Raw genomic sequence first — 23,526 nt, forward strand, 5'->3', positions numbered from 1 at the left:
ACTAGAGGGCAGGAGAGCACGACCAGCCCGGCTCGCTGCCGGCCGCTACCAGGTGGAGGCCTGGGAGGAAAGACCCTAGGGCTCCGCGGAGCCCAGGTCTGGTCCTCGTTTAAGTGGAAATTTCTTTCCCCGCCCCCTTCTCGGGAGAAAGTCAAGGAAGGAACTCAGCGGCTGAAAAGTGCGGCGGGGGCGGGGACTGTGGGTTTCGGGGTAGAACTGCGTGCAGAACGGGACCGGGAGCGGTTAGCAGGGTGCGGCTATTCCGGGAAGCGGCGGGGGGAGGGGGCCCCAAACTAGCACCTAGTCCCCACTTTATCAAACCTTCCCATTTCTTCTCAGCCCCCAGAGCTGGGCTTCAGGGGGCGCAGGGAGGATGGGGAGGTGGAGTAGGGGACCTGAGCCTGAACTTCCCGCCTTGACCTAGCCCCGCTTTCTCGGTTCCTTCTCTCACCTTGGCTGTTGCCTTGGGGCTAAAACTGGGACCCAGGTCCCAGACTCCCCCTTTGGCCCACACACACCACCTTCTGGGGCCGAGGAGTGGTTGGTGAGAGGGGGAGGCCAACTGAAGAACAAACAAGTTGTCAGAGGGTTGAGTTATTGGGGCCGGAGTAGCCTACCTGAGGGGAGAGAAATGGTTCGGGAGGAGGAGGAAGAGATAGGAGGTAGGCAATGGGGGAGGGGGCGGGGTTTTGTCACCTGTCACCTGCTCAGGCTGAGCCTAGGGCGGGCGGGGGACCAGTATAAAGCAGCAGACGCCTGTGCGCTCCACCTCACAACGCAGCGCCTGCCTGAGTCTGTTCTGACCCTTCCTCACCCCGCTCACCACCACCATGACACCCGGCATCCAGGCCCCTTCCTTTCTCCTGCTGCTTCTATTGCTAGTGCTTACAGGTGAGAGGCATAAGGTGGGGAGGGGCTGCTCTGCTCTTGTGGTCTTTCCAGCCTTTCTGTGGGTTTAGTTTCCTGGCAGATGGCACCCCAAGAGGCAGAAGTTGCAGACAGGTGGCTTAGTCTGTGCCAGAACAAAGGAGAGAGGCTATGGACAGGCTGAGAAGAGGTGGCCCCCCCAGGAGAGTGGGCACCAGAGGCAGGCGAATTTCCCGAAGAGAGTGGGGGTGGGGTGGGAGCATAGGAGAGGTAAATCTTAGGAGTGGAGAGTGGCCAAGCGAGGGGTGTGGGAAGAGAGGAGGCTGCTCACTGGGAAGGGGGCGAGGACGGACTCAGGGACCCACTCCCCAAAACCTCTTGGCATTTCTTCTCTGGATGCCAGATAATGTATTTTCTCCTTGTTCTGATTTGTCCCGGAACACAACCCTGTGACCTCAACTTCTTACAGCTACCATCAGCTCTGAACCCACAACCCTCCATGAAATTACACAGACTTTTACTCCCCATAACAACGCAATGTCCAGCTCCACTGAGAGGAGTTCTGTGAGCACAACCAGCCGCCCTGCCACAACGCCGGCCACCACACCAGTCACCAGTACCACTTCGTCCCAGGCCATCGGCCCTGCCACAACACCGGCCACCACACCAGTCACCAGTACCACCTCGTCCCAGGCCACCGGCCCTGCCACAACGCCGGCCACCACGCCAGTCACCAGTGCCACCTCGTCCCAGGCCACCGGCCCTGCCACAACGCCGGCCACCACGCCAGTCACCAGTGCCACCTCATCTCAGGCCACTAGCCCTGTCACAACGCCAGCCACCACACCAGTCCCCAGTACCACGTCGTCCCAGGCCACCGGCCCTGCCACAACGCCGGCCACCACACCAGTCACCAGTGCCACCTCGTCCCAGGCCACCGGCCCTGCCACAACACCGGCCACCACGCCAGTCACCAGTGCCACCTCGTCCCAGGCCACCGGCCCTGCCACAACGCCGGCCACCACGCCAGTCACCAGTGCCACCTCATCTCAGGCCACTAGCCCTGCCACAATTCCAGCCACCATGCCAGCCCATGGTTCTTCCTCGTCTCAGGCCACTAGCCCTGCCATAACACCGGCCACCACACCAGGCCACCATTCCACTTCATCCCAGGCCACCAGCCCTGCCACAACGCCAGCCACCACGCCAGCCCACGGTTCCACCTTGTCCCAGGCCACCGGCCCTGCCACAACACCAGCCACCACGCCAGCCCACGGTTCCACCTCGTCCCAGGCCACCGGCCCTGCCACAACGCCGGCCACCATGCCAGTCACCCATGCCACATCGTCCCAGGCCACCGGCCCTGCCACAACGCCGGCCACCACGCCAGTCTCCCATGCCACATCGTCCCAGGCCACCGGCCCTGCCACAACGCCAGCCACCACGCCAGCCCACGGTTCCACCTTGTCCCAGGCCACCGGCCCTGCCACAACACCAGCCACCACGCCAGCCCATGGTTCCACCTCGTCCCAGGCCACCGGCCCTGCCACAACGCCGGCCACCACGCCAGTCTCCCATGCCACATCGTCCCAGGCCACCGGCCCTGCCACAACGCCAGCCACCACACCAGGCCACCATTCCACTTCATCCCAGGCCACCGGCCCTGCCACAACACCAGCCACCACGCCAGCCCACGGTTCCACCTCGTCCCAGGCCACCGGCCCTGCCACAACACCGGCCACCACGCCAGTCACCCATGCCACCTCGTCCCAGGCCACCAGCCCTGCCACAACGCCGGCCACCACGCCAGCACACAAAAGCACCTCTTCCAAGGCCACCACCATCCCAGTTGGCAAGAGCACTTCCTCCTCAGTTTCCAGCCATCACTCTCATATGCCCACCACCCCTGCCAGCCACAGTACCAGGACTACTGCCACTAGCACTGACCACAGCACAGGACCCCACACCTCCCCTAGCCATAAGACTCCTCCCCAGTCCTCTCTCAGGATCTCTGTGTTCTTCCTGTCTTTTAGCATTTTAAACCGCCAATTTAACTCTTCCCTGGAAGTTCCCAGCACCAGCTACTACCAGGAGCTGCAGAGAACCGTTTCTGAGTTGGTGAGTGTCTGCCCTTCCTCCACGTGCTCCCTCCCCCCTGCAGCAGCCACTGGAACCCAGGCATTGAGCCTCAGTGCTTCCCCTCTCACCCCAGTTTTTTCAGATCTATAAACAAGAGGAATTTCTGGGCTCCTCAAATGTAAACTTCAGGTACAGTTCTGGGTGAAGCCTCGGGTGGGTAGATCGTGTCATGACTTTAAGGAAGCAGCGGTACACGCGTGGTTGGGGGGAAGTGCCCAGAAGCTGGGTCCTGTGGTTGAGTTGGCCATTTCCCTGTGAGCAGGCCAGGATCCGTGGTGGTGGAATCAATGCTGGCCTTTGAAGAGGGCACCACCACTGCCGATAAGGTGGAGGTACAGTTCATACAACACAAATCAGAAGCAGAGAGATACAATCTGGTCATCGGCAGAATTAATGGTGAGGCCACGCCCCTTGCTTTGGGCCTGGACCATGCCACCAGGGCCCCTCTCTGTCCAGCATCGGGGTTCCTGCTCTTCCCTGGGGAGGGTCACCTCCTCAGGGAGACTGCCCTGACCACTGCTTTTCCTTGCAGCGTATGATGTGTCCTTTCCTTCTGCCCAGTCCGGGTCTGGGGTACCTGGCTGGGGCATCGCCTTGCTGACGCTGGTCTGTGTCCTGGTTGCGCTGACCATTATCTATCTCATGGCCCTGGTAAGTGCTTAGTCTCCGGCCCTGACCAGAGCCAACCCCGCTAGAGGGAACTCCATGGCCCCCCCCAACCTCCTATCTCCTCAGGCTGTGTGTCAGTGCCGCCGAAAGAACTGTGGGCAGCTGGACATCTTTCCAATCGGAGACACCTACCATCCTATGAGCGAGTACCCCACCTACCACACCCATGGGCGCTATGTGCCCCCTGGTGGTACCAAACGGAGCCCTTATGAGGAGGTGAGGATGGGCCCCACGGGTGGGAGGAGACAGAGGCTTTGGCTGGGAAGGGGTTCTCAAAAGGGTACTTGGAAAATCCAAAGAACTTAGAAGAGGTGAGAGGTGACATGAAATAAGTAGTGCAGGGAGACCACATGGAAGAGAGGGGACCTCAAGAGGGAGTGTCCCCACTCCCAGCATTTCCAGAAAAGCATTCACTGGTCAGCTGAACTGGTGCCACGGCCAGGGCTGTGATGCCCAGAGGTGCAATGGGTGGGGCACCATGCCCAGGGGAGCCCTTCATGCAGGACTCACAAGGAATGAGCCCCGATGCCCCCACTCTTAGCCTAAGAATGGAGGGGAGATTGAGAAAGGCTGGTAGGAGGGGCCTCTCTGATGCAATGCGGTTGGAGGAAGAATTCTCACCAAGCCGGTGGCCTGGGTGGGGTCTTAGGAGTCTCAGGAGAGCACCGACCCCTCCTCCCTCTTTGCTCGCCAGCCTTTCTGTCCAGGACCTAGTAAATAATTACTTTGCTCCCCTGGGGCTGGAACTCCCTGTGGGGGAGGGGGCTTTCCTTTCCTTGGCCCTATTTTCCTTCCTCCTGGGACTTCCTTCTCCCGGTTTTACACAGATGAGCAGACACACAGCTCCTTACGCTGCAGGAGCAGAGAATGGAAGGAGAGGTGGCAGGAGGGGAGAGAAGGGGGCTGATTAGAACCAAGGGGAGGGAGTGAAGGGGAGCAGAGGGAGGAGGACTGGCCCTGTTTACAGTCACCAGGCTGTGACGGTGCCTGGCAGGTGCCCTCTCCGAATTAACTCTGTGAGAACTGGCCAGGCTCCTGGACCGGTGACCCCAGCCTGTGGCGTCATCCAGGGGCCCTGGCGTGGTGGCTTCTACCAGGAAAGCTTCTGCCCCTCAGCCTGGATCCCTTCACCTCCCCCTCCTAGGTTTCTGCAGGCAATGGTGGCAGCAGTCTCTCTTACACGAACCTGGCAGCCACTTCTGCCAACTTGTAGGGGCATGTTGCCTTCTGAGTCTCCAGCCAGTGCCAGCTGCCTCCGTCATGGTCTTCCCTGCCAGAGCGCCCCCCACCCACCGTTCTGGACGGGTGAGCTGCGAGTTCAGGTGGGCTACTCACAGCCTCCCTCACAGACCCCACCGTGTGCCCTAACCCATCTGAGCCCCGGTGGAGCCCATCAGAGCCCCTGGGGACACGCCTGGACTGGCCCGGAAAACCCCCAGGTGGGAATGGGAACCTGAACATGGCTGAATAAAACGTGGGTCTCTTCTGTGCTGGCCACCAACTTCTGATCTGTCATCTGTGACCCTCAGATAGGAGGGGCGGTGAGAATGTGAGAAGGGTCTGGAGGGGCCTTTGGGGAAGAAGACGAGGGGAGAAGAAGGCAAGGAGCTGGGTTCATTTGAGCAGCAGGGGCTGAGAAGAGATGACACTGGGCGCTTGAGTGGCTAGTGGAAGAACTCAGTCACCTCTCCCCCATCTCTGGCGGCACAAGAGGAAGGAGGAAACGAAACCTAGGTGACCAGGGCTCGCCCCTGATTTCACCCCAGCGAGGGGCTGGCGGCCCACGCCCTGCTCTCCCCTTGGCACGATGCCCTCAGGCGGCTCTATTCTGAGCTGCCTGAGTGTGAAGTAAGTCCTCAGGCAGCGATAATAGCCGCAGAGTCAACAAGGCCAAGATGAGTGTCAGATCCGGGGCTGGCGCCAGGCCCGCCCCATCCACCCGCTGGCTCTGGGGTCTGCTCCCCGCACCCTGGGAATGGGGAAGTGGTTCTGATTCACTGACCCCTTTGGACCTAGGCGCGGTGCCCGCCCCCTCCACACATTCCCTCTGGGCGTAGGAGCCCACGCCCCGACGCCCCGTCGGGGAACTGGGGGAGGGGGGACTGACCGGAGGCCACCAGGGCGATGCGCCCCCTGGAGGCCATGGTCGGCTCGGGCCGGGAGAGGTGCGTGGGAGGAGAGACAGGCGTGGAGCGCCTGGCTCGGGGACCTCCTTCCCTCGGGCGCTATATATCCAGCAGCTCTGAGCCATGGCAGAGCACCCTGTGTGGCAGGCCATGATACTCAGGGATGACAGGGTTCAGGGAGATGTGCCTGACATCACAGTTTATTATTTATAAACTATGAAAATGACAGCTGTTGCTTGGCACAGGCCTAGCAGTGCCTACCGCAGGGGGGCAGCAGCGGGCACCAGAGGCCTTGCCTGGCCCAACCCAATGGGGACACCCACCCTCCGCTGGGGCCCCAAAGGAGACTTGGCACGTTGGCATAGGTGCGGGACAAGTAAAGCATGCAAGAGGGAGAAGAGACGTGTAAGAGGCATGCGGCTGAGGAGTATGGGGACCCACATAAATAAAGCAGGACAGGGTCCCCTTCCCCTCACCAGGGAGTGAGTGCCTGGGCAGTGTCCCACCAAGGAGCCTGCCCGCTCCAAGGCTGTGTTCAGCATCAGTGGGGCAGAGAGCTTGGCAGGGCAGAGAGCAGAGCTGGGGATCATGCCCCGTGTTCCGGGAGCCTTCCCTCGCAGTCGGCACGGGGAGGGGCACAGGACAGGGACGGGGGTGGGGGGGCTCTCTCCATGACCTCAGTAAGATGCGAGGACAGGCCGTGGAGCAGAGGCTTGGGATCAGGCCTGGGTTAACAGGTAATGGAGATAATGGGGGACATACAGGGAGGTGGGCAGAGGACAGTCCCTTGGTCAAGGGACGGCGCTGGGAAGACAGACACGGGGGAACAGACAGGACCTCATGGTAGGAAGAGCTGGAGGGAGAAGCTGCCGGAGGAATAACTGGGCCCCAGGAGGCTTGGAGGGCCAGGGCCCAGGAAGGGCCCGAGCAGCTCAGTCCAGCTTGGCCAAGCCCCCAATGGTGACCTTCCTCTCAGGCTTAGTGCCCACAGGCTCCTGTAGCTGTACGGCGCCACCTCCAATGAAGCAAAAGGCAGGGCACACGGGCCCCGAGCAGTCCAGGGGGCACTCCAGGAGCCCGCGGAAGGACACAGCATCCAGGAAGGACACCCGGCCCCGCTCGTAGTCCAGGAAGATGCCCAGGCGGGGCGGCAGGGGCACCGTGCAGCTGGCTGCGGGGCCGTCCCTCCCCATCAGCCCTGCACCGGGGCTGGCGCCGGGCCCCAGCAGGATCTTGCCCATGCCGATGGTGAGGAAAGCGAAGGGGGGCGACGCCTCCACGGTGGCATCTTCGGCCCCGCTGTCATGTCCGCTGTCCGGGTCGTACCTGCAGGGGCGGGCGGTGGACAACAGGAGGTTGGCAGTGGACTGCGGAGGGGGGAGCACAGAGGGCTGAGGCTGTGGAAGGATGGAGTGTTGGGCAGCAAGCGGTACCGAGGAGAACACGTGTTGAGGAGACAGGCTGGAATGCAGGGAGCTTGGGTTGGCAGGAAAAGGGTACAGAAAGGAAATGACAGAGGGTAAGACAGCTCCAGGGCAAGGTAAAGAGGACGCACACTGAAGCATGCAGCCTGCACGAGGTAGGAAGGCAGTGAGAAAAATGGTGCTGGGGACATCATGCCAGGAGAGGGTTCTGAGGGTCCGAGAAGCTGCCGGTCAATGACTGAGGTGCTGGGGGCACAGGAAGAGCAGAGATGATGTCGGGAAGGTCAGTGGTGGGAGAGCCCTGAGGGAGCATCGGTGTCAGAGACGATGGGTGTCAGGGGATGGGGGGGGATGGGGGGGGACGGAGCTGGTGTTAGAGAGAAAGCATTTTGAAGAAGCAGCGGGGTATCAGGGCAGAGTGCTAAGGGGGGGGAGAACGTGTGGGAGGATGTTAGGTAGGGGTTGGGGATAAGAGGGTTTGGAGATGGGAAGTTCCAGGGAAGAATTTTAGGGAATTGAGACAAGATGTGTGTGGAGAAGCTACGGGAGGTGGGGAAAGGATGTTGGAAAGGGGGTGTCAGGGAGAAAGGACATGGAGGCTTGGAGAGAGGGTGGGAGGGAGTGGAGACGGCCCCCTTGGGAGGGAGTGGAGACGGCCCCCTCTTCTATCATCTCTTTCCCCGGCCACACACTCCAAAACTCGATCCTCATATTCCTTCCACTGAGCCCACGCCTCGCTTGGCCACAGGCCCCTGGCCTGACTTCCATTATCCTACTGCTTCCTCCTAATCCCTTCCCAGCTCCACCCCTGCAAGTCTGTGCTCCCCTTGCCACCCTGCACTGTCCCCAGCTCCTCCACCCAGGGCCCCCACACCCATCCCTTCCCGAGAAGCCTGACCTGGGGCTGATCACATCGGGGGCGCCCTGGAAGCTTTCCTGAAGCTTGCTCTCCAGCCCGACGCCCACCTTGACCAAGTAGGAGGCTGGGTCTACGGCGCAGGCCCAGTAGCTGCGGCCCTGGGTCACAGCCACATCACCCAGGACCACATCCACACTCAGGTGGCAGCCAGTCAGCAGCCGCTCCGCAGCCAGCAGCAGGGGCAGCCCCGGAACACTCCGCACCGCTCTCTGGTCCTTGCTGATGGTCAGCCGCTCTCGGCTTGTGCCCCAGCGGCCATCGAGGAAGAAGTGCAGGACTGGAGTGGGGAGGGCGTTGAAACAGAAGGAAGGACTTCAGGGACAAACATGGGCACTGGGGACTGAGGTGTTAGCACAAGACACTGGGACATTTCAGGACAAGGAACAAGTTGCTGAGGTGTGGGCAGGAAGCTCCGGGAAGAGGGCTTGGAGAACTGGAATGGGGGGTCATAAGGAAAAAAGAAGGGGGCATCCCAAATGGGCATGGGACCCCAGGAAGGGTTTTAGTGATGACTAGTGGACAGAAACCGGTCTCCCAGGCCCAGTTGACTCCATGCTTTCTCTCACCCCTTTCCCATGGCTGGCCGCATGGACAGTCCCCACTGCTGTTCCATTCCACCTGGTGACAGCCCCTCCACCATCTGCCTACACCTTCCAGCCCACACCCTGGTGCCCACACCTGGTCCTTACAGCCAGCCCCTCCCCCTGCTGCCCTCTACGTGGGTGCTGCTGCTCCTGGTATGCCTACATCCCAGGGTCCGCGTGCTGCTGGCGTCACTTTACTAACATGTATGGAGCCCAGGAGCCGGAAAGACTGCTAAGCCTTCCCATCTATCAAGTCACTTAATTCTCACAACAGCCCTATGAGGTAAATATTGCTACTATCCCCGCAGAAGAGGAACTTGAGGTCCAGAGACGGTGAATAACGTGCCCCAAGCCACACAGTTGGCCAGAGGCAGAGCTGGGATTTGAAGGAGGCAGGCTAGCCCCAGAGCTAGCGGATGTGCCCCACGGCGTGTGTGCCCAGTGCCTGGGTCCCAGCATACCCGCTGCCCTCCCGTGCCACTCACCCGGAGCTGGGGGCGTGTGCAGGTGTACGTCTTCGCTGTACTCGCCGTAGCCAGCCTTGTTGCAGCCACGGACACGCAGCACGTACACCGAGCCTGTGTCAGGATTCTCGAGCAAGGCACTGGTGCCCCTCACCTCCTCCCGCCGCTGCCAGCGTGTGGGGCCTGGCTGGGCAGGCACGTCCGTGCGCCGGAACTCAATGGTGTAGTGCCAGGCAGGTGGTGAGTGGGGGGGCAGCCGCCAGCATAGGAAGATCTGGTCGTAGGCAAACGTGCGCTGGGTATCGATGACAGGAGCCTCGGGCACTGTCGGAAGAGACAGTGGGGTCAGTCAGGGCCTGGCCACTGTCCAGGCAGGGAGGGCAGGCAGGAAAAGGGGAAGCAGCGGGAGCCGGGGGGGTGAGTGTGGGTGAGAGGGACCTGGGGAAGAGACCCGTCTGGGCACCGGGCAGGGCACTGGTAGGCAGCGCCCAGGGGAGAAGGAGAGAGGCAGGCAGGAGGCCTGGGTGCTAATCCTGCCTGACACCCTTTCAATATGGCTGTAGGCCTGTTATTTCTCCTTTCTGGGCTTCAGTTTCCTCCTCTGTCAAATGAGGGTATCAGACCAGATGGGGACCCTTCTTTCTATGACCCTTTTTATTCTAGGAATAAAGAGGAGCCCCAGGGAAAGGCCACTGGAACCCAGGCAAGAGGGCACTGAATAGGAAAGAGGGGACAGAATGGGAGGGAGATGGATAACCAGTCAGTAAGATAGAAAATGGGAGTAAGATAGAAAATAACCAGTCAGTAAGATAGAGGGTGAGCAGAAACTTGATGGCAGGGGACAAAGGTCAAGGAAAAGAGAAGGAAAGTCCAGAGGACGAGTCACAAGGATAAAAGATCAGACAGGCAAGGATTAGGCACACACCTAAGGAAGGCAGAAGAGAGACAGGGCCCTGGTCCGGAAGGACTGACAGTCTGGTTAAGGCAAGACAGTGAAGGAAGCAAAGAGTGGATGGGCGAGCTGCGTGGGGGCGGCGGGGCAGGGCGGGGGGGCCCGGCGGGGCAGGGTCCCCGGGGCAGGGCCGCTGACTTGCCTGGGGTTCTCCGGAGCAGAGTCCGCGGTGGCCACAGCCTACAAACAAAGAGAGGGAGAAGCAGCGCTGAGCGCGGTACGATGGTGTGGCCGGTGGGCTAGGTGGGAGGGATGGCTGGCCAGACCGGGCAGGAAGCTGGGAGGTCCCCGGTGGGCACTGCCCCCCGGGCCCGCTGCTGGGGAAGAAGGGAGAAAGACTCTAACTGGGCATGGGGCCTGGCCATCTCCTTACCTCGCAGGAAGTTAAGCTCGGTCAGCAGCTTCATCTCACGCCCCACGTCCAGCTGGCAATGGCGGAAGGAAGAGCTGGCAGCTGGTCGAAACATCTGGAGGGCCTCTGTCGCTCGGGCAATCCTGGGATGGGGGTAGGCAAGGGTCAGGCACTGCCACCTGGGCAGCCATCCTTCCCCTCGATTCTGCCTGCCCACCCCTAGAGCCCTGGCTTCTGCTTTGGTTCTCTTCCTTGTCCCTTCAGGCAACCTGGGTATCACTTTGGCCTGGTGACAATCCCCGGGGCCCAGCTCCACGTTGGGCAGTACTTGAGACATTGTCTTGGGCAATATCTACACCCATGATGCCCCTGCCCCCTGGGAGCCCGTGCCCCTGAGCCGAGCCCGGGAGTACCTGTTGTGTAACTGCTTGGCTGCTTGCACAAAGCAGGGCTGGTCTGTTTCCTTAAGGACCTCCTGGGCATAGCCCACCAGACCTGAGCCGTCCAGCAGGCTGCGGTGCTCCTGGAGCTGGGCGCTGAGACGGGCCAGCCGCTCCTGCTGGCACTCCTCTATGGCCTGAAGCAGTGATGCCCGCTTCTCCTCCAGCACAGCCCCCAGCCCCCGCACCAGCTGGGACACCTCCTCCTTGGCCTGCTGACCACTCACCTGCCCAAAGAGCAACACTTACTATCTTCTTGAAGGCAGTGCCTATGCCGGCCTCCTGGGGCCCCACACCATGGCTAGGATCACAAAGGATCTGGGGAAATGCGACCCACCTGCTCCAACAGGGCCAGGCTCATGGCTGCAATGGCTCCTGTACACGCAGATGGGCTCAGCTCCTAACCATCTGTGCTCACCTGGAGCCTAGAGCACGGTCCCTACGGACTCCCCCACATAAAGGAGACGGTGAGTGCCCTCACGTCCGCTTGGACTGCACTAACGCCCGCCAGCATCTGTGCCATCCTTATTGCCCATCCCCACGTCAGAGGGTTCGAGCAACCCGGCAGCAGGCAGCTGAGCCCGAAGGCACCAGAGCTACCTCCCAGGGGCTTCTCCAGCTTTCCATGTCCTGAGTGACAGCCACCCTTTCCCCATTGGAACTCCAGGTACAGCCTGGCCTGGGGCACTGATGTTCCTGCCAACCTGCTCTAAGCCAAACCCTGACACACACAGGGACCCCACACGGGCTTCCTGAGCGTGCAGCCAGGTGACTGGGCCACGCCATTCACACCTCCTTGCTGCTTCCAGACCCAGGTAGGGCCCAGGGCCCCCGCCATGCCCTCCCTCACCTCAGAGTGCCTCACGGTCTCCTCTAGCTCACATATCTGGGTCTGTACTGTGTCCTGGTTTCCCAGGATGTATGTCAGGCTCTTTGTCAGCTTGTCCTGAGGAGGCAGAAAGAGGTGGGCATCACGCCCGGCTCGGCGGAAGCCAGGAGTTAGGAGGAGGTGTGCGTGGGTTAGCACTGGGGCCCCGGGAGGGGTCTTCACCTTGAGGGCCTGATAGGCGCTGAGCACCGGTGTGATCTTGTGCCCGCTGTGGGTGCGCCTCACCCGGCAGAGTTGGCATACCAGCCGTTGACACGTTTTGCAGTAGTGAGTCACCTCTTCCTTGTGGTCTGGGCACATCAGGCCCTAGGGACAGAAAGCAATGGCATCGTCAGGTAACGGTGTTTAAGAGTGCTCACCTCCACTGGCCAGGTGGGGGTGCAGGGGAGCGCAGCTGGTGGTGCTCCACAGTGCCACCTGGTGGTATACACTGACATCAAAAAGAGCCTTCCCGCACCTTCCCGGCACCAGCTTTGCTCCTCCCTTGGTCTACCTTGGGAGACGTGTGGTAATAGCAATAATCATCATGGTAATTGATCTTGGCCTTGTGGTTAATCATTAACCTCGTCTATCTTGTTCACACCATATCCCAACGCCTAGAACAGCACTAGGCTCATAGGTGCTTGATAAATATTTGTTTAATGAATAAACGCATACAGACATTTTTAGTGTACAGATAACTTTCACAAACGTTATGTCACGTGATCCTCAGACCAGCCCTGCAGGTGTGGACATTGCAGAGCAGATATCATCAACCTCATTGAACAGATGAGATGGAGGCTCAAAGACGTGCAAAGATTTGTCCAGTGCCTTTTGTTGTTGGCATTGTCACAGAGAAAGAAACTTGGCAATGGCAAATCCCTGCCCACCTCCTTTTGGGGGCCCACAATGCCAGGCACCCCCACCCATCCACATGGCATGCCTTCCCAGGCTCTGCAAGAGCTGGCTCACCTTGGGGCGGAAGGAGAGGGTGGGCAGGGTGGGCTCATGCTGAGCCTTCTGGGTGCCCCAGGGGTGGAAAAGCTTGAAGCATTCGTTGCAGAAGGTGGCGCGGCACTCGGTGCAGCCCTTCGTGGCCTCTAGTGGTGGGGGCTTGCACAGCTGGCACAGGATGGCGCCACCCACACTCACACTCTGGCGGTAGCGCTCCACCACACGCTCCAGGGTCAGGTTCCGGAACAGCCCTGCCAGGCCCCGCTCCCCCAGCTCCACATCACCCTGGCAGGCTGGGCACGGGAAAACAATCACCTGGGGATGCAGAGCACCTCGCTTGCGCCCGGGGTATGTCCCAAAGCCTGTGGATGGGCCAGGAGATAAAAATTACGCTGGCTGGGGGTGGGGGAAGTCTGTTCAATTTAAAAATTATTTTTTATTATGCCATAGCTCAGCTGAGCTCTTAGAGCCTAGATGAGCAGTATCTCCACCCCGGGAAACACAGATGCCCCTGACCAGGGATGGACCCCTTCCAGCTTCCCGCCGGACATCCCAGCATCCCCACCCCCACCCCGTAGGTCCCAGTCCCACCTGACTTAAGCAGCCTGTCCAAGCGATCAGGCTTGGGGAGAGTTCTGCGGGAGAGGCGGGGACTGCGGGTGGAAGGGGTGGAGGCAGGAGAGGTGGGCTCGGAGCTGGGGTCCCCACCATGGCCTACATAGCCCTGCTGGCCCAGCACCTCGCGGGCACAGGTCTGGCACACATTGTGGGTACAGGGCAGCACGAGCGGCTGCTTGTACATCTCTTGGCACACTGGGCACAGCAGTTCCTTCTCCATGTTCTTCATGCTCGTCTGTGGAGGGACCAGGAGGTTGAGTCAGAGCTTGGACACCTGGCATATGGTGACAGGCCCCTCAGCTGCCCTTAGAGACCAGGGGTCTCAGGAAGGGGTAAGACAAGCTACTTATAGCTTTTCCCTTGCACCAGCCTGTAATTGGTTCACAGACCTTCCCAGCTCTGTCTCTAGCCTGCTTCCCTCCTGCAGAGCTAAAGGCCTACGGAGGAGGAAGGATGGTTGGAGCTCAGGGTTGGATTTCGTGCCTCCCCCCCAGCCTCAAGCCCCACCCCCATTACCCTCCGCTCAGGAGAAACTGCAGCCCCTCTCACCTGGTCATTAGCCCCCTCCCCCATTTCTGCGCCAGCCCCAGGCACCCTCTCAAGGACACCGCCCATTCTGCAGCTCGGTGTGGACCCCCGCCTCCTTCTCTGGAACACCAGCCCCCCACCGGCCCCCCACGTGACTCCTCCCTGTAGGTAGGCGTCGCTCCATGTCCATCCTGCTCACCCCCGGGGTCTTCTGGCCGCGGCTTTGGCCTGCGGCCGCCCCAACCTCCATCCTCCATTCTTCACTTCCCCAGCCTTCTCCTCCGGTTCCCCGATACTAACCCATTCTCCTTTGGCCCCCACCATCCCGCCCTCCCGCTCCCACCCCCGGCACAACCTGGCTAGCCGCAAACCCCTACCCAAGCAGTGGGGAAACAAGCGTCCCGCCTACTCGCCCCCTCCCCACCGGAAGTACCCCTCCTTTTCTTGGTGGCGGGGGTCCTCGAGCTATGCCCCACCCCCTCACCTCACCTTGGTCCCTCTCTTCGCAGCCATCCCGATCAGGGGCGCAGCTGACACAAAGGAGGGAGGGACACGGAGGGAGGGGGAAGGAAGTAGTGGGGGGGAGCAGGGTTGGCACCGCCCCTGGGAGAGCCGGGCACGGGTTGCCATGACAACCGCAGGAGGCTCGAAGGCAGCTGGGAGTGGGGGTACGGTGGGTGGGGTGGGGTCGTGGAGCTGTCCAAATTGGGAACTGCACCCTGGGGCGGCTCCTCCATCGCTCCCCAGCAGTCCTCAGTTTTCTTGGAAATTTTCCAAGCTCACACACGCCCCCTCCTCACAGTAAAGCCTCCTTGCCCCGCAGCCCCAGCCCTGGTGCCCTCCTGGCCGCTACCCTCGCCCACCCTCTGCGTCCGAGCAGCTCCTTGTTCCTCACAGCCCAGCTGATGGACGCCTTCACGGCACCTACCGCCCGGCTGCCCCAGGGATTGCCCTCTCACACCTGCATCCCGACCCTCAGTGCTTTCTGCCGTCACCAGACCCCTGTCTGCCTCCCAGCATCTCGCTGGATCCCACCTGGTCGCGGTCCCGGTCTGCCCCGGACCCCGACGCCGCCCCCCTTCCCTCGACCCCACCTTAACTCACACTGATGCGGACCAGTGCATCCATGATGGAAGTGAAGGTCTGCATATCGTCACCCTCAGCCATGGCCCTACCATGCCCGCCCGCCCCCGGGTGCCCGATCCCGGCTGCGGCTGCGAACCCCGGGCTTAATGCAGGAGCCCGGTGGGGGTGTGGGGAGGGGTGGGGTGAAATATCACTGCGCATGCTCCAGGGACAAGCCTCGAACAGCGCCTGTCGGGGTAGGAGGTGGGAAATAGTTTTCCCCACGTGGTTCTCAGAAGGCGGTCAGGGGGGTGGGTAACGTGGAATGGTATTTGAGGGGAGGACCATTTCTCAATGTTCGCGTTCTTCATCCGCTCCTAACCTTACTCCTATAATAAAGCGGGAGGGTAGTTTTAAAGATGGGCTCCACGATGGCAGGACTAGATTGTGGTTTGGCCAAGAGTCTGCGGGAGACGTCGAGGCAATGATCGTGGGGGAGGGAGGTTTGAGGAACAGGCACTAGAGATGACATATTCGTAAATGGCAAAGAAGACAGAGGTGGGCTAGAGGCTATGGGCCACGGTCCCAGTGGCTTGAAGCGTTAAGTGCAGTTGCCATGAGAGGCAGCAGGTGCTCCGGGTGCGGGGACGGGCGGGGGACTGGGGCGGTGGCCAAGGATGCTTTGGGGCGCGATATTTCCTCCACGCCGGAAGAGGGCGCGACGGGCAGGCGCCGAGACGGGGAAAGGAAGACGTAGGGGAAGCAAGTGCGCGTGGGGCGCTGACGCGTGCGCACGGGCGACCGCGCCCGGTTCGGCTCCCGTCCTTCTCGGCTGGAGGCGCAGATTGGACCCTCGGGCAGGGCGCGATGGGTAACGGGGCCAGCGGGATTCCCCGGACGGACCAGTGGGGGTCGGAGTCGGCACGGAGCAGCCCTCCTGGTCCTCTCCCCGCAGAGCTGACGTGTCCTGGGGCCAGGGGGCGGGCACTTGCACGCGACGGGAGGGCGCCGGGCGTCCCGGGCTGGGAAATGCCGGGGGGTCGCCGTGGGGAGTTGGGGAGCGTGCACTTGGCGGGGGGTGGCTGCAGACCTGCGATTGCTTGAGCCCCGGGACGTGGCGGAGGGAGAGCCGGGCCCGATTCTCCGTCTCTTCCCTTCCCCCCAGTGGTGGGTACGGGCACCTCGCTGGCGCTGTCGTCCCTCCTGTCCCTGCTGCTCTTCGCTGGGATGCAGATGTACAGCCGCCAGCTGGCCTCCACCGAGTGGCTCACCATCCAGGGGGGCCTGCTTGGCTCCGGCCTTTTCGTCTTCTCCCTCACTGTATCCTCCCTGCGGTGGCGGGGGGCGGGGTGTTCGGGGGAGGGAGGGTGGAGGGCCACGCAGGCTGTCCCCCTCCCCTTGCCCACACAGCTCTGTCCCCACTGCACGCCCTACTCCTTAATTCCCTCAACCCAGGCCTTCAATAATCTGGAGAATCTTGTCTTTGGCAAAGGATTCCAAGCAAAGATCTTCCCTGAGAGTAAGTGACAATTGGGGGTTGAGTATTTGAACCCTCTCCTCTCCCCTCCCCCAACACAGTACTGAATTTTCAGGTGCTTAGAAGGTAAAGCCGATGGAAATATGGTAATAAGACTGTCTGGAGACAGATGACGCCTTTGGATCCAGCACTTTTTCCAGCTCCTGGAATGGGAGTGGGAAAAGAAGACCTCTGAAAGCCAGAAACTCAGTTGCCTTCTGGCCAGTTCCCAGGGCAGGTTTGAGGGGAACAGGCAAGTTTGGACCTGTTTAGCGTCCACCTGTGGGGAGGTGCTCTTTGTTCCCAGCAGCAGCAGCAGGAAGAACTGAGTTCCTTGAGGGGGTTCTGAATGTGAAATTGACCCGATATTAGTGAATTCTATTTGAGATGAGTTTGAAGAGCGCTATGTCCGCAGAAATCTTGACCAAATTGCAATAACTGTTAGATTGTTTTCTGTTTCAAATGATCCCTGTTACTGCTCCTCTAATTGAGAATTGATGATGTGGTTATTTATGGAGAATTAAGTTCATAAAGCAAATTAGGCGTCAAAGCCAGCTCACCTAAGGAATGCCACATGCTCAGAAATTGGCAGATGCCATCTGGTGTGAAGCGTGAAGCCTTCATCCCGTAGCACAGATCTGTCATCCTTGCCCTCCTGTAGGTCTTGCCCTCTCCACCTAGCCCTGTTGTGGGCTTCCAGAGCTCCTTCCATCCTGCAGCCCCAGGACTTCTCTCCCTGTGAGACCTTGTTTCCATGTGAATTGTCTTCATTTGTTTCTGAAAGAAACCTTTGTTGTGGGGCTGGGTTCTTGGCTCTCTTTGCCTGCCCTGCTCTGCCCTCCCCACCTGGCTGGTGGGGTTTGCCCTTGCTTCCTGCCTGAGACCCTTTCCTGCCCCCGTGGGCCTGTGTATCCAGGCACTCTGCCCTCCAACCTGTGTCCAGGGAGTGAGGCTCTCATCTTCTGCCCCTGGCCAGCCAGTTTAATGAATTGATCCCCCTTGGCTGGCGTCTGTTGGAAACGCCTTGACCCTTACAAGCAAGTCTTGCCCTTCAGACTGCTATCACCTTTCTTTTTCCTTTCCATTGGAGGAAAGCCAGGACAGGGCAGAGCTGGTGCCCTGGGCATCATTAAGGCCCTCTGAGGTCCTCCTGCTGTTGTCATGCCATATCCCTCCAAGCAGGTTCCCCGGGATTCAGAAGGCCCCAGATTGCTCCTATTCTTCACATAGGAAAGCTTGCTGTGTCCATTCTGACCACCACCCTCCGTGTCCCCTCTTGCCTCCCCAGTTCTCCTCTGCCTCCTGTTGGCTCTTTTCGCATGTGGACTCATCCATCGAGTCTGTGTCACCACCTGGTAAGTGCCTGACAGCTGGGTGAGGGGCACAGCATCCTGTCCTTGGGCCCTGGAGCCTCCTGGGTGGTTCCAGCCTCCCCCATCCCTCCCTCCCCTTCTGTTCTCCCTTCTTCCCCATCCTGCCCTGGTGCTGGTGTCTGCCCTAGAAGGCAGGCTGGCCGCCTGCCCACAGACGCCGAGACCTTTCTGTCTTCACCCTGTAGTTTCATCTTCTCCATGGTCGGTCTGTACCACATCAACAAGATCTCCTCCACTCTGTACCAGGCAGCGGCTCCAGTCCTCACACCAGCCAAGGTCACAGGCAAGGGCAAGAAAAGAAACTGACTCGGAATGTCCAATAAAGTTGGTTCTTTGTAGCGCCGTGAACTGTGATAAGCTGTGGACCTTTTCTGCCAGTGCCTGCGTGCGTGGGCAGAACGTTAGGGCAGGTGGCCACCGGCTGTTCTCAGACAGTGGGGCGAGGGGGGCTTTCCTTTCTCCAGGGTTCATTTTTTTTACCAAATATGTATGGAGGGTCATCAGTGGCAGGTACTTTCACAGGCATTGGGGTGTATGTACTGTGTCTCATGGAAGGAAAGTGTATCCGTGATCTGCAGCCTTGACCTTTGAGCAAAGGGGTAAAGGCTGCAGTGCTGAAAGGCCTGCCCATCAGAATTGGAATAGGTCTTGGGACAGGAGGGTAAGGGGAGGAAAAGCTCACCCTACACCCGCATGGGGTTCTGGTTACACCTGTGGGGGCTCTTGTCCAGCTGCCCACCCTGAGATAACGAGTCCCGCCCCTCTGCCCCAAGTCTGTCCGTGGAACTCCCTGCTTATGTCACCCTCCTAGACCCATCTCTCCTACCCCAACGCATGCCAGTGTTTAGAAAGACTCCCAAGATTGGTCACCCCCACCCCCTTTGTTTTGGTGCCATCATTTTCCTCCAATGCCTAGTAGCCAAGAGATTAGGAACTTCCTAAGTTTTAGCCACGTTTGTAGAACGGCAGGGACAAGGCCATCCACCGCAGCGCCAGCCCTGAGGGGAATGAGGGACGTGGCTTCTCAGGTCCTAACCTGTCCCTGCTCTGCCCAGAGGAGCACCCCTGTCCAGAGGGTATGCACTGTGCCTGATGACGGGCAGTAGATGGCCCTTCTAGAACAGAAAATCCTGTACATAGGCTGTGCCTTAGTTAGGGAAGAAGACAGTGAAGATGAAGAAGTGAATCAAAGGAGTTCTGGTCACAGATTACAGGCCCCCACGCACCCCCGATCCTGTAACTAGGGGCTCCCCCAACCCACCTATTCCCATAGGTGATGGGTACCCTTTCTCTAAGGTTGAGGGAGTGCTATGCAGTTTACCCAGGATGCCTGTAGAGGGCACCATGAGCCCACATCTCCAGGAGACCAGCAACCTTGTCCTTTGCAAGCCCCTCCTGAGGCCTGGGGAGGGTTGTTGCTGTGGGTCCAGTGGAACTAGACCTTGGACCCAAAAGGCAAGCTCACTTGGGAGGACAAGCCTTCCCTAGGCTGGCAGCAGAGGCAGAGAATTCAATGGAGACCAGAGCTTGTCTGAGGAAATGAGCGCTCTAGGCTCCAACTTATGTAGTGATTGGGAGGGTTTGCAGTATGTGGGACCCTCTGGCGGAGGAGGAGAAGTTGTCCAAAACGGACCCTGGATCTATGGGGAGGCTGGGTTGTTTCTGGGTCTCTATCAAACCTTGACTTTGTCCTCACCTGGGGTGGGAGTGGTGGGCAGAGGGCCAGGTCCCAGGCCTGGTGAGCACAAGACATAGCTCCGAGCTCTGGCCACATGGGGGCACCTTGCGTTTCAAGATGAGAGCTTGGGTGGGGCCAGGCTAGGGAGGAGCTGGAGATCAGGTGCCAGGGCAATGCCAAGGGATCTGGGCACCTGCTGCCGCCCACTGCGTAGGAACCAGTTGCAATATGTGGCCTGGGATTAATGAACCCTTCCTCAGAATGGGTGCATTTACAAGGCAGCTTGGCGCCAACCTCGGCTCTCCACCCAGCCTATCTTGGGTGCCTAGTTGCAGGCTGCCTACACCTGACCTACCAATTAACCCTGGCAGGGGTATCCCAGCCACCTGATGACCATCATTAAGTATGGGGGTGGGAGGCCATCATGGCTTCTGGAGACCTGGAGGTGAGAAGGGCAAAGGTGCTAACCTCTTGGCCCCTGCACTCCTGAAGCTTTGCTCCACCAAGGGAGGCTGGAGGCCTGGGGGAGAGAGGGGCGGTCCCACCCATGAAGGACAGAGGGAAGCCAGATGTTTCCTCCTGCTCCCTCACACGTGGCCTCTACACCCTGCGACACCCGCCTGCCTGCTCCGGAAACAAGAGTAAATAACACGGGGGAGGGGATGCGAGTGGCTGGCCAGCCCGGAGGTGATACCACAGATCAGAAGGCAGTGGTAGGTGAGACAGGTTAAGAGGGCTCCCTGTCCCGGCAGAGGCTGGACTCGCCTCAGACTGGCACTGGCATGAAGGGGACGCCTGGCACATAGGGCACGCCAGAAGGTCAGGGCGGGGTGGGGGCGCCCAGGGCGGGCAGGGAGGGGGAGCCCACGCCAGGCCTTGGCTCCAGCCCTTTCCGGCCCTTATTGTCCTTGGTGAGAACAGGACGCTGCCCCGTTCCCACTGCCCGGCCCCCCCAGCTCTGCTCCCCTGGGGCTCGGGAAGGATGTTGGGAAACAAGAGCGAGCCAGAGACTCGTAGAGACAGAGACGCTGAGAGACACAGAGACAGATACAAAGGGGAAAGGTTCAGTCAAAAGCGAGCACTGAAGCTCTTTGTGAACCAAGCGGGCCCGGGCCTGTGGGAACCACGAAAGAATGGGAAGCTGGAGGCCCTGCCCTCGGGGACCTGCGGGCCCGCGGGCCCTGTGCACACTCCCGCTTGACTTCGGGTCACCCACAGAGCCGCCTCCTAAGCAAACAATGGCCGAATCCTTGTGCAGGCACAGTTGGTGGTACTTAATCACCCGCTTCAGATGCAGTGATGTGCCTCTCTCCTTGCAGACTGGAAGTTCCTCTGGGGGCAGGGGCAAGACCTTGTTTCCAAGTCCCACCCCCACAGAGCAAGCTGGCTGCACAGAGGCTGCACTGTCAGTGCTGTTTGGTTGAGTTCCTGTAGAGGCACAGAGAGACCCCCACCCCCACCCCCACCGTTGGCCCTGGAGTCAGGAACGTGTATCCCCTGGGGGGAAGGGCAAAGCAATGTGCCGTAGGCCTGCACTCTGCAGGACTGCCACCTGAGATTCCGCGGACCTGGAGGGGCCATGTCTTTCCCATCTCTTCTACGGGGGCCCACAGTTCTCAGCAACTGTTCCCTGGAAACAGGTCCTCCAAACCCTGGGGAGCAGCCAAGGTCCCTTCAACTACTGAGGCTTTAAAATGAAGAAAAACTGAGGCACGTTTGAAGTGTTTAACTTTAACAAATTAACACTTTTTAACACCATCAGAACTTGTACTTGTGCCAGTCACAAGATCATTACAGGATTTTTAGAACCTTTTCTCTATAGAAACTATAGGTCCCTGTTTTATTATATAAAGTCCTGTGATGGTGGGCATATCAGATTCATTGTATGATTCATTCTACTTTTGTATATATTTGAAAATTCCGTAGTAAAAGTTAAACCACTTTGTGGTAAGTCCCTCCTTGCTGTTCAATCAGAGAGTAACCTGTGACCGTCTGTAGACACACTTGGAGATAATATCCAAAGTCTACATTTGAGGCCCGTGTGACAAACGGCCCTGAAGCCCTGTGAGGAGCCCTTCTCTGAGAACTCCCCTCGCCCCAAATAAGCTGGCAGAGTGGGAAAGTTTCCCCTACCCATTTCAGGCTGAGGGCTGAACTGGCAAGAGTCAGTGATGATCCCATCAGCACAGGATTCTACAGAAAAAAGCCTTCCACAAACACCCTTTCTGGGCCAAGAGTTGCCACAAGGGCTGACCTCAGGCTGCTTCAAGGGACTTTCTGGGACCAAGGTGTGTGTACACCCGTGTATGAGGTGCTGAGAGTAACAGCAGGGAGCCGCCTCTCCTTGCTGCTCTCAGTCTCCAGCAGCCTCGATGACCAGGACCTTCTCCTGACTCAGCTAAGCTGTTTCAGGTACTAGTCAAGACGTGGGACAGTGGGAAAAACCCAGGTCTTGAAATCAGACAGATCTGAGTTCTAGTTCGAGCTCTACAACTAGACAGTTAGTTACCTCCAGGGAGTCGAGTGACCTCTCTGCATCTTATATTCCTCAACTGTAGAGGGGGGATAATAATCCCTTTGTCAGACTGTGGTGAGGAAGATTGGAATTAAATAACAACATGGAAGAGCCTATCCAGCCAGCGTTCGAACCACTAGGCATCTGACAAATGTTATTTTTCCCTGTGTGATGACAACAATACCTTTGGTTGAGTGCTTACCACTTGCCAGTCGATGTGTAATACCTAGTGCTTTACAGATATTCTCAATGTCAGCCGTCACTTCAGCCTTACGAGACTGCTATTCTTATTCTGTATGATGCTTAACTTTATGTGTCAACTTGGCTGGCCGTGCTGCCCAGATACGTGTTCAAACAGTATTCTGGATGTTTCTGTGAGGGTGTTTTTTGAGTGAGATTTACAGTTAAAATCGGAGTAAAGCAAGCTGCCCTCCCCAGTGTGGCTTGGTCTCATCCTATCCACTGAAGGACTATCCTGGACAAAAGACTTCTCCCCAGAGCCAGAGGGAATCCCGCAGCTGGAGGCCTTTGGATTTCACCTGTAACTTGGGCTCTTTTCTGGGTCTGCAGTGGCTGGACTCCCAACTGGGTCTGTGCTCCCCGGGGCTGGGAGCTGGCCCTCTACCCATGGCCCCCACCTCAGGCCACGAGGAAGTCAAATCTTCACAGACAGAAACCCTGCAGACTTGGGACGTGCCAGTCTCTCTACTCACGCGAGCCATTTCCTTAAAACAAACAAACAAATCTCTGTGTTTCTCTGGAAAACTCTGACTAATACACCCATCTTCGTGAAAGAAAATGAAGTAAAATGAAAACCAGGTTACAATAACCTGTTCAAGATGATAAGTGACCTTTCTGGGTTCCGGCCTGGTGTGTGGGGATGTGGCTGAATGCACGAAGAAGGTTGGCGTTGGTAAACATGGGACCCATTATGGCGCCTCCCTCGGGAAAATGGTGAAGAAAATTGAAATCAGCCAGCACGCCAAGTATACCTGCTCCTTTTGTGGTAAAACCAAGATGAAGAGAGGAGCTGTGGGGATCTGGCCTTGTGGTTCCTGCGTAAAAACAGTAGCTGGTGGTGCCTGGAGCGCCAACACCACTTCTGTCACAGTCAAATCCGCCATCAGACGACTGAGGAATTGAAAGACCAGTAGAAGCTCCACAATGGAAACATTGTTAGCCTAGAATAAATGGGTTCATTTCTGTAACAAAATTTTAAAACAACAAAAAAATGATAAGTGAAGACAGGGCTGGAGTTGAAAGTCAGGTCCGTTGGTGCCTGTCATGCTGCTTAAACAATGTGGCCACAACGTGCCATCTGGCCCCCACCCCCTCTCTGACCTCCACTCCTTGCACTCATCCCCACGCACACTCCATCCCACCCCCGGCCTCCTGTGCCAGGTATGCTTCCATCTCAGGGCCTCTGCACTGGCTGTTCCCACTGCCTGGAACACTAGTTCAGTGGATGTGTACAC

At 58.9% G+C, this 23,526-nt stretch overlaps 3 protein-coding genes and 1 pseudogene across 9 annotated transcripts; 3 read left to right on the forward strand and 1 right to left on the reverse strand.

Moving 5' to 3' along the window:
- The first annotated feature begins 765 nt into the window (after window positions 1-765).
- Window positions 766-5,179, forward strand: MUC1 (mucin 1, cell surface associated). The gene is made up of 7 exons (XM_081025984.1): window positions 766-891; window positions 1,337-2,985; window positions 3,080-3,135; window positions 3,269-3,402; window positions 3,539-3,657; window positions 3,742-3,891; window positions 4,820-5,179. Exons 1-7 carry the CDS (start codon window positions 831-833, stop codon window positions 4,886-4,888), a joined length of 2,238 nt encoding a protein of 745 aa, XP_080882110.1. The 5' UTR covers window positions 766-830; the 3' UTR covers window positions 4,889-5,179.
- Window positions 5,180-5,985: 806 nt separating this feature from the next.
- On the reverse strand, window positions 5,986-15,136 carry TRIM46 (tripartite motif containing 46). 5 transcript variants are annotated; one of them, XM_081026582.1, is made up of 10 exons: window positions 15,009-15,136; window positions 13,350-13,611; window positions 12,777-13,120; window positions 11,988-12,131; window positions 11,787-11,882; window positions 10,910-11,163; window positions 10,518-10,639; window positions 9,214-9,516; window positions 8,124-8,421; window positions 5,986-7,127 (listed from the first exon to the last, which is right to left on the reverse strand). In XM_081026582.1, exons 1-10 carry the CDS (start codon window positions 15,069-15,071, stop codon window positions 6,734-6,736), a joined length of 2,280 nt encoding a protein of 759 aa, XP_080882708.1. In that variant the 5' UTR covers window positions 15,072-15,136; the 3' UTR covers window positions 5,986-6,733. The 5 variants fall into 5 exon arrangements, with proteins under 5 accessions (XP_080882708.1, XP_080882707.1, XP_080882710.1 ...); XM_081026581.1 differs by lacking the exon at window positions 15,009-15,136 and adding an exon at window positions 14,394-14,943; XM_081026584.1 differs by lacking the exon at window positions 15,009-15,136 and adding an exon at window positions 14,389-14,433.
- A 574-nt stretch (window positions 15,137-15,710) lies between these two features.
- Window positions 15,711-18,206, forward strand: KRTCAP2 (keratinocyte associated protein 2). Of its 2 annotated transcripts, none has more exons than XM_081025426.1 (5): window positions 15,711-15,840; window positions 16,135-16,289; window positions 16,425-16,488; window positions 17,774-17,840; window positions 18,044-18,206. In XM_081025426.1, exons 1-5 carry the CDS (start codon window positions 15,837-15,839, stop codon window positions 18,162-18,164), a joined length of 411 nt encoding a protein of 136 aa, XP_080881552.1. In that variant the 5' UTR covers window positions 15,711-15,836; the 3' UTR covers window positions 18,165-18,206. The 2 variants fall into 2 exon arrangements, with proteins under 2 accessions (XP_080881552.1, XP_080881551.1); XM_081025425.1 differs by having other exon boundaries at window positions 15,744-15,909.
- Window positions 18,207-20,198: 1,992 nt separating this feature from the next.
- Window positions 20,199-23,205, forward strand: LOC308487242 (large ribosomal subunit protein eL43-like; annotated as a pseudogene). Its single transcript has 2 exons — window positions 20,199-20,253; window positions 22,899-23,205. The product of its transcript is annotated as a large ribosomal subunit protein eL43-like (transcript).
- The last annotated feature ends 321 nt before the right edge of the window (window positions 23,206-23,526 follow it).

The sequence above is a fragment of the Rhinolophus hipposideros genome, assembly GCF_964194185.1.
Source record: "Rhinolophus hipposideros genome assembly, chromosome: 19".
NCBI lineage: Eukaryota > Metazoa > Chordata > Mammalia > Chiroptera > Rhinolophidae > Rhinolophus > Rhinolophus hipposideros.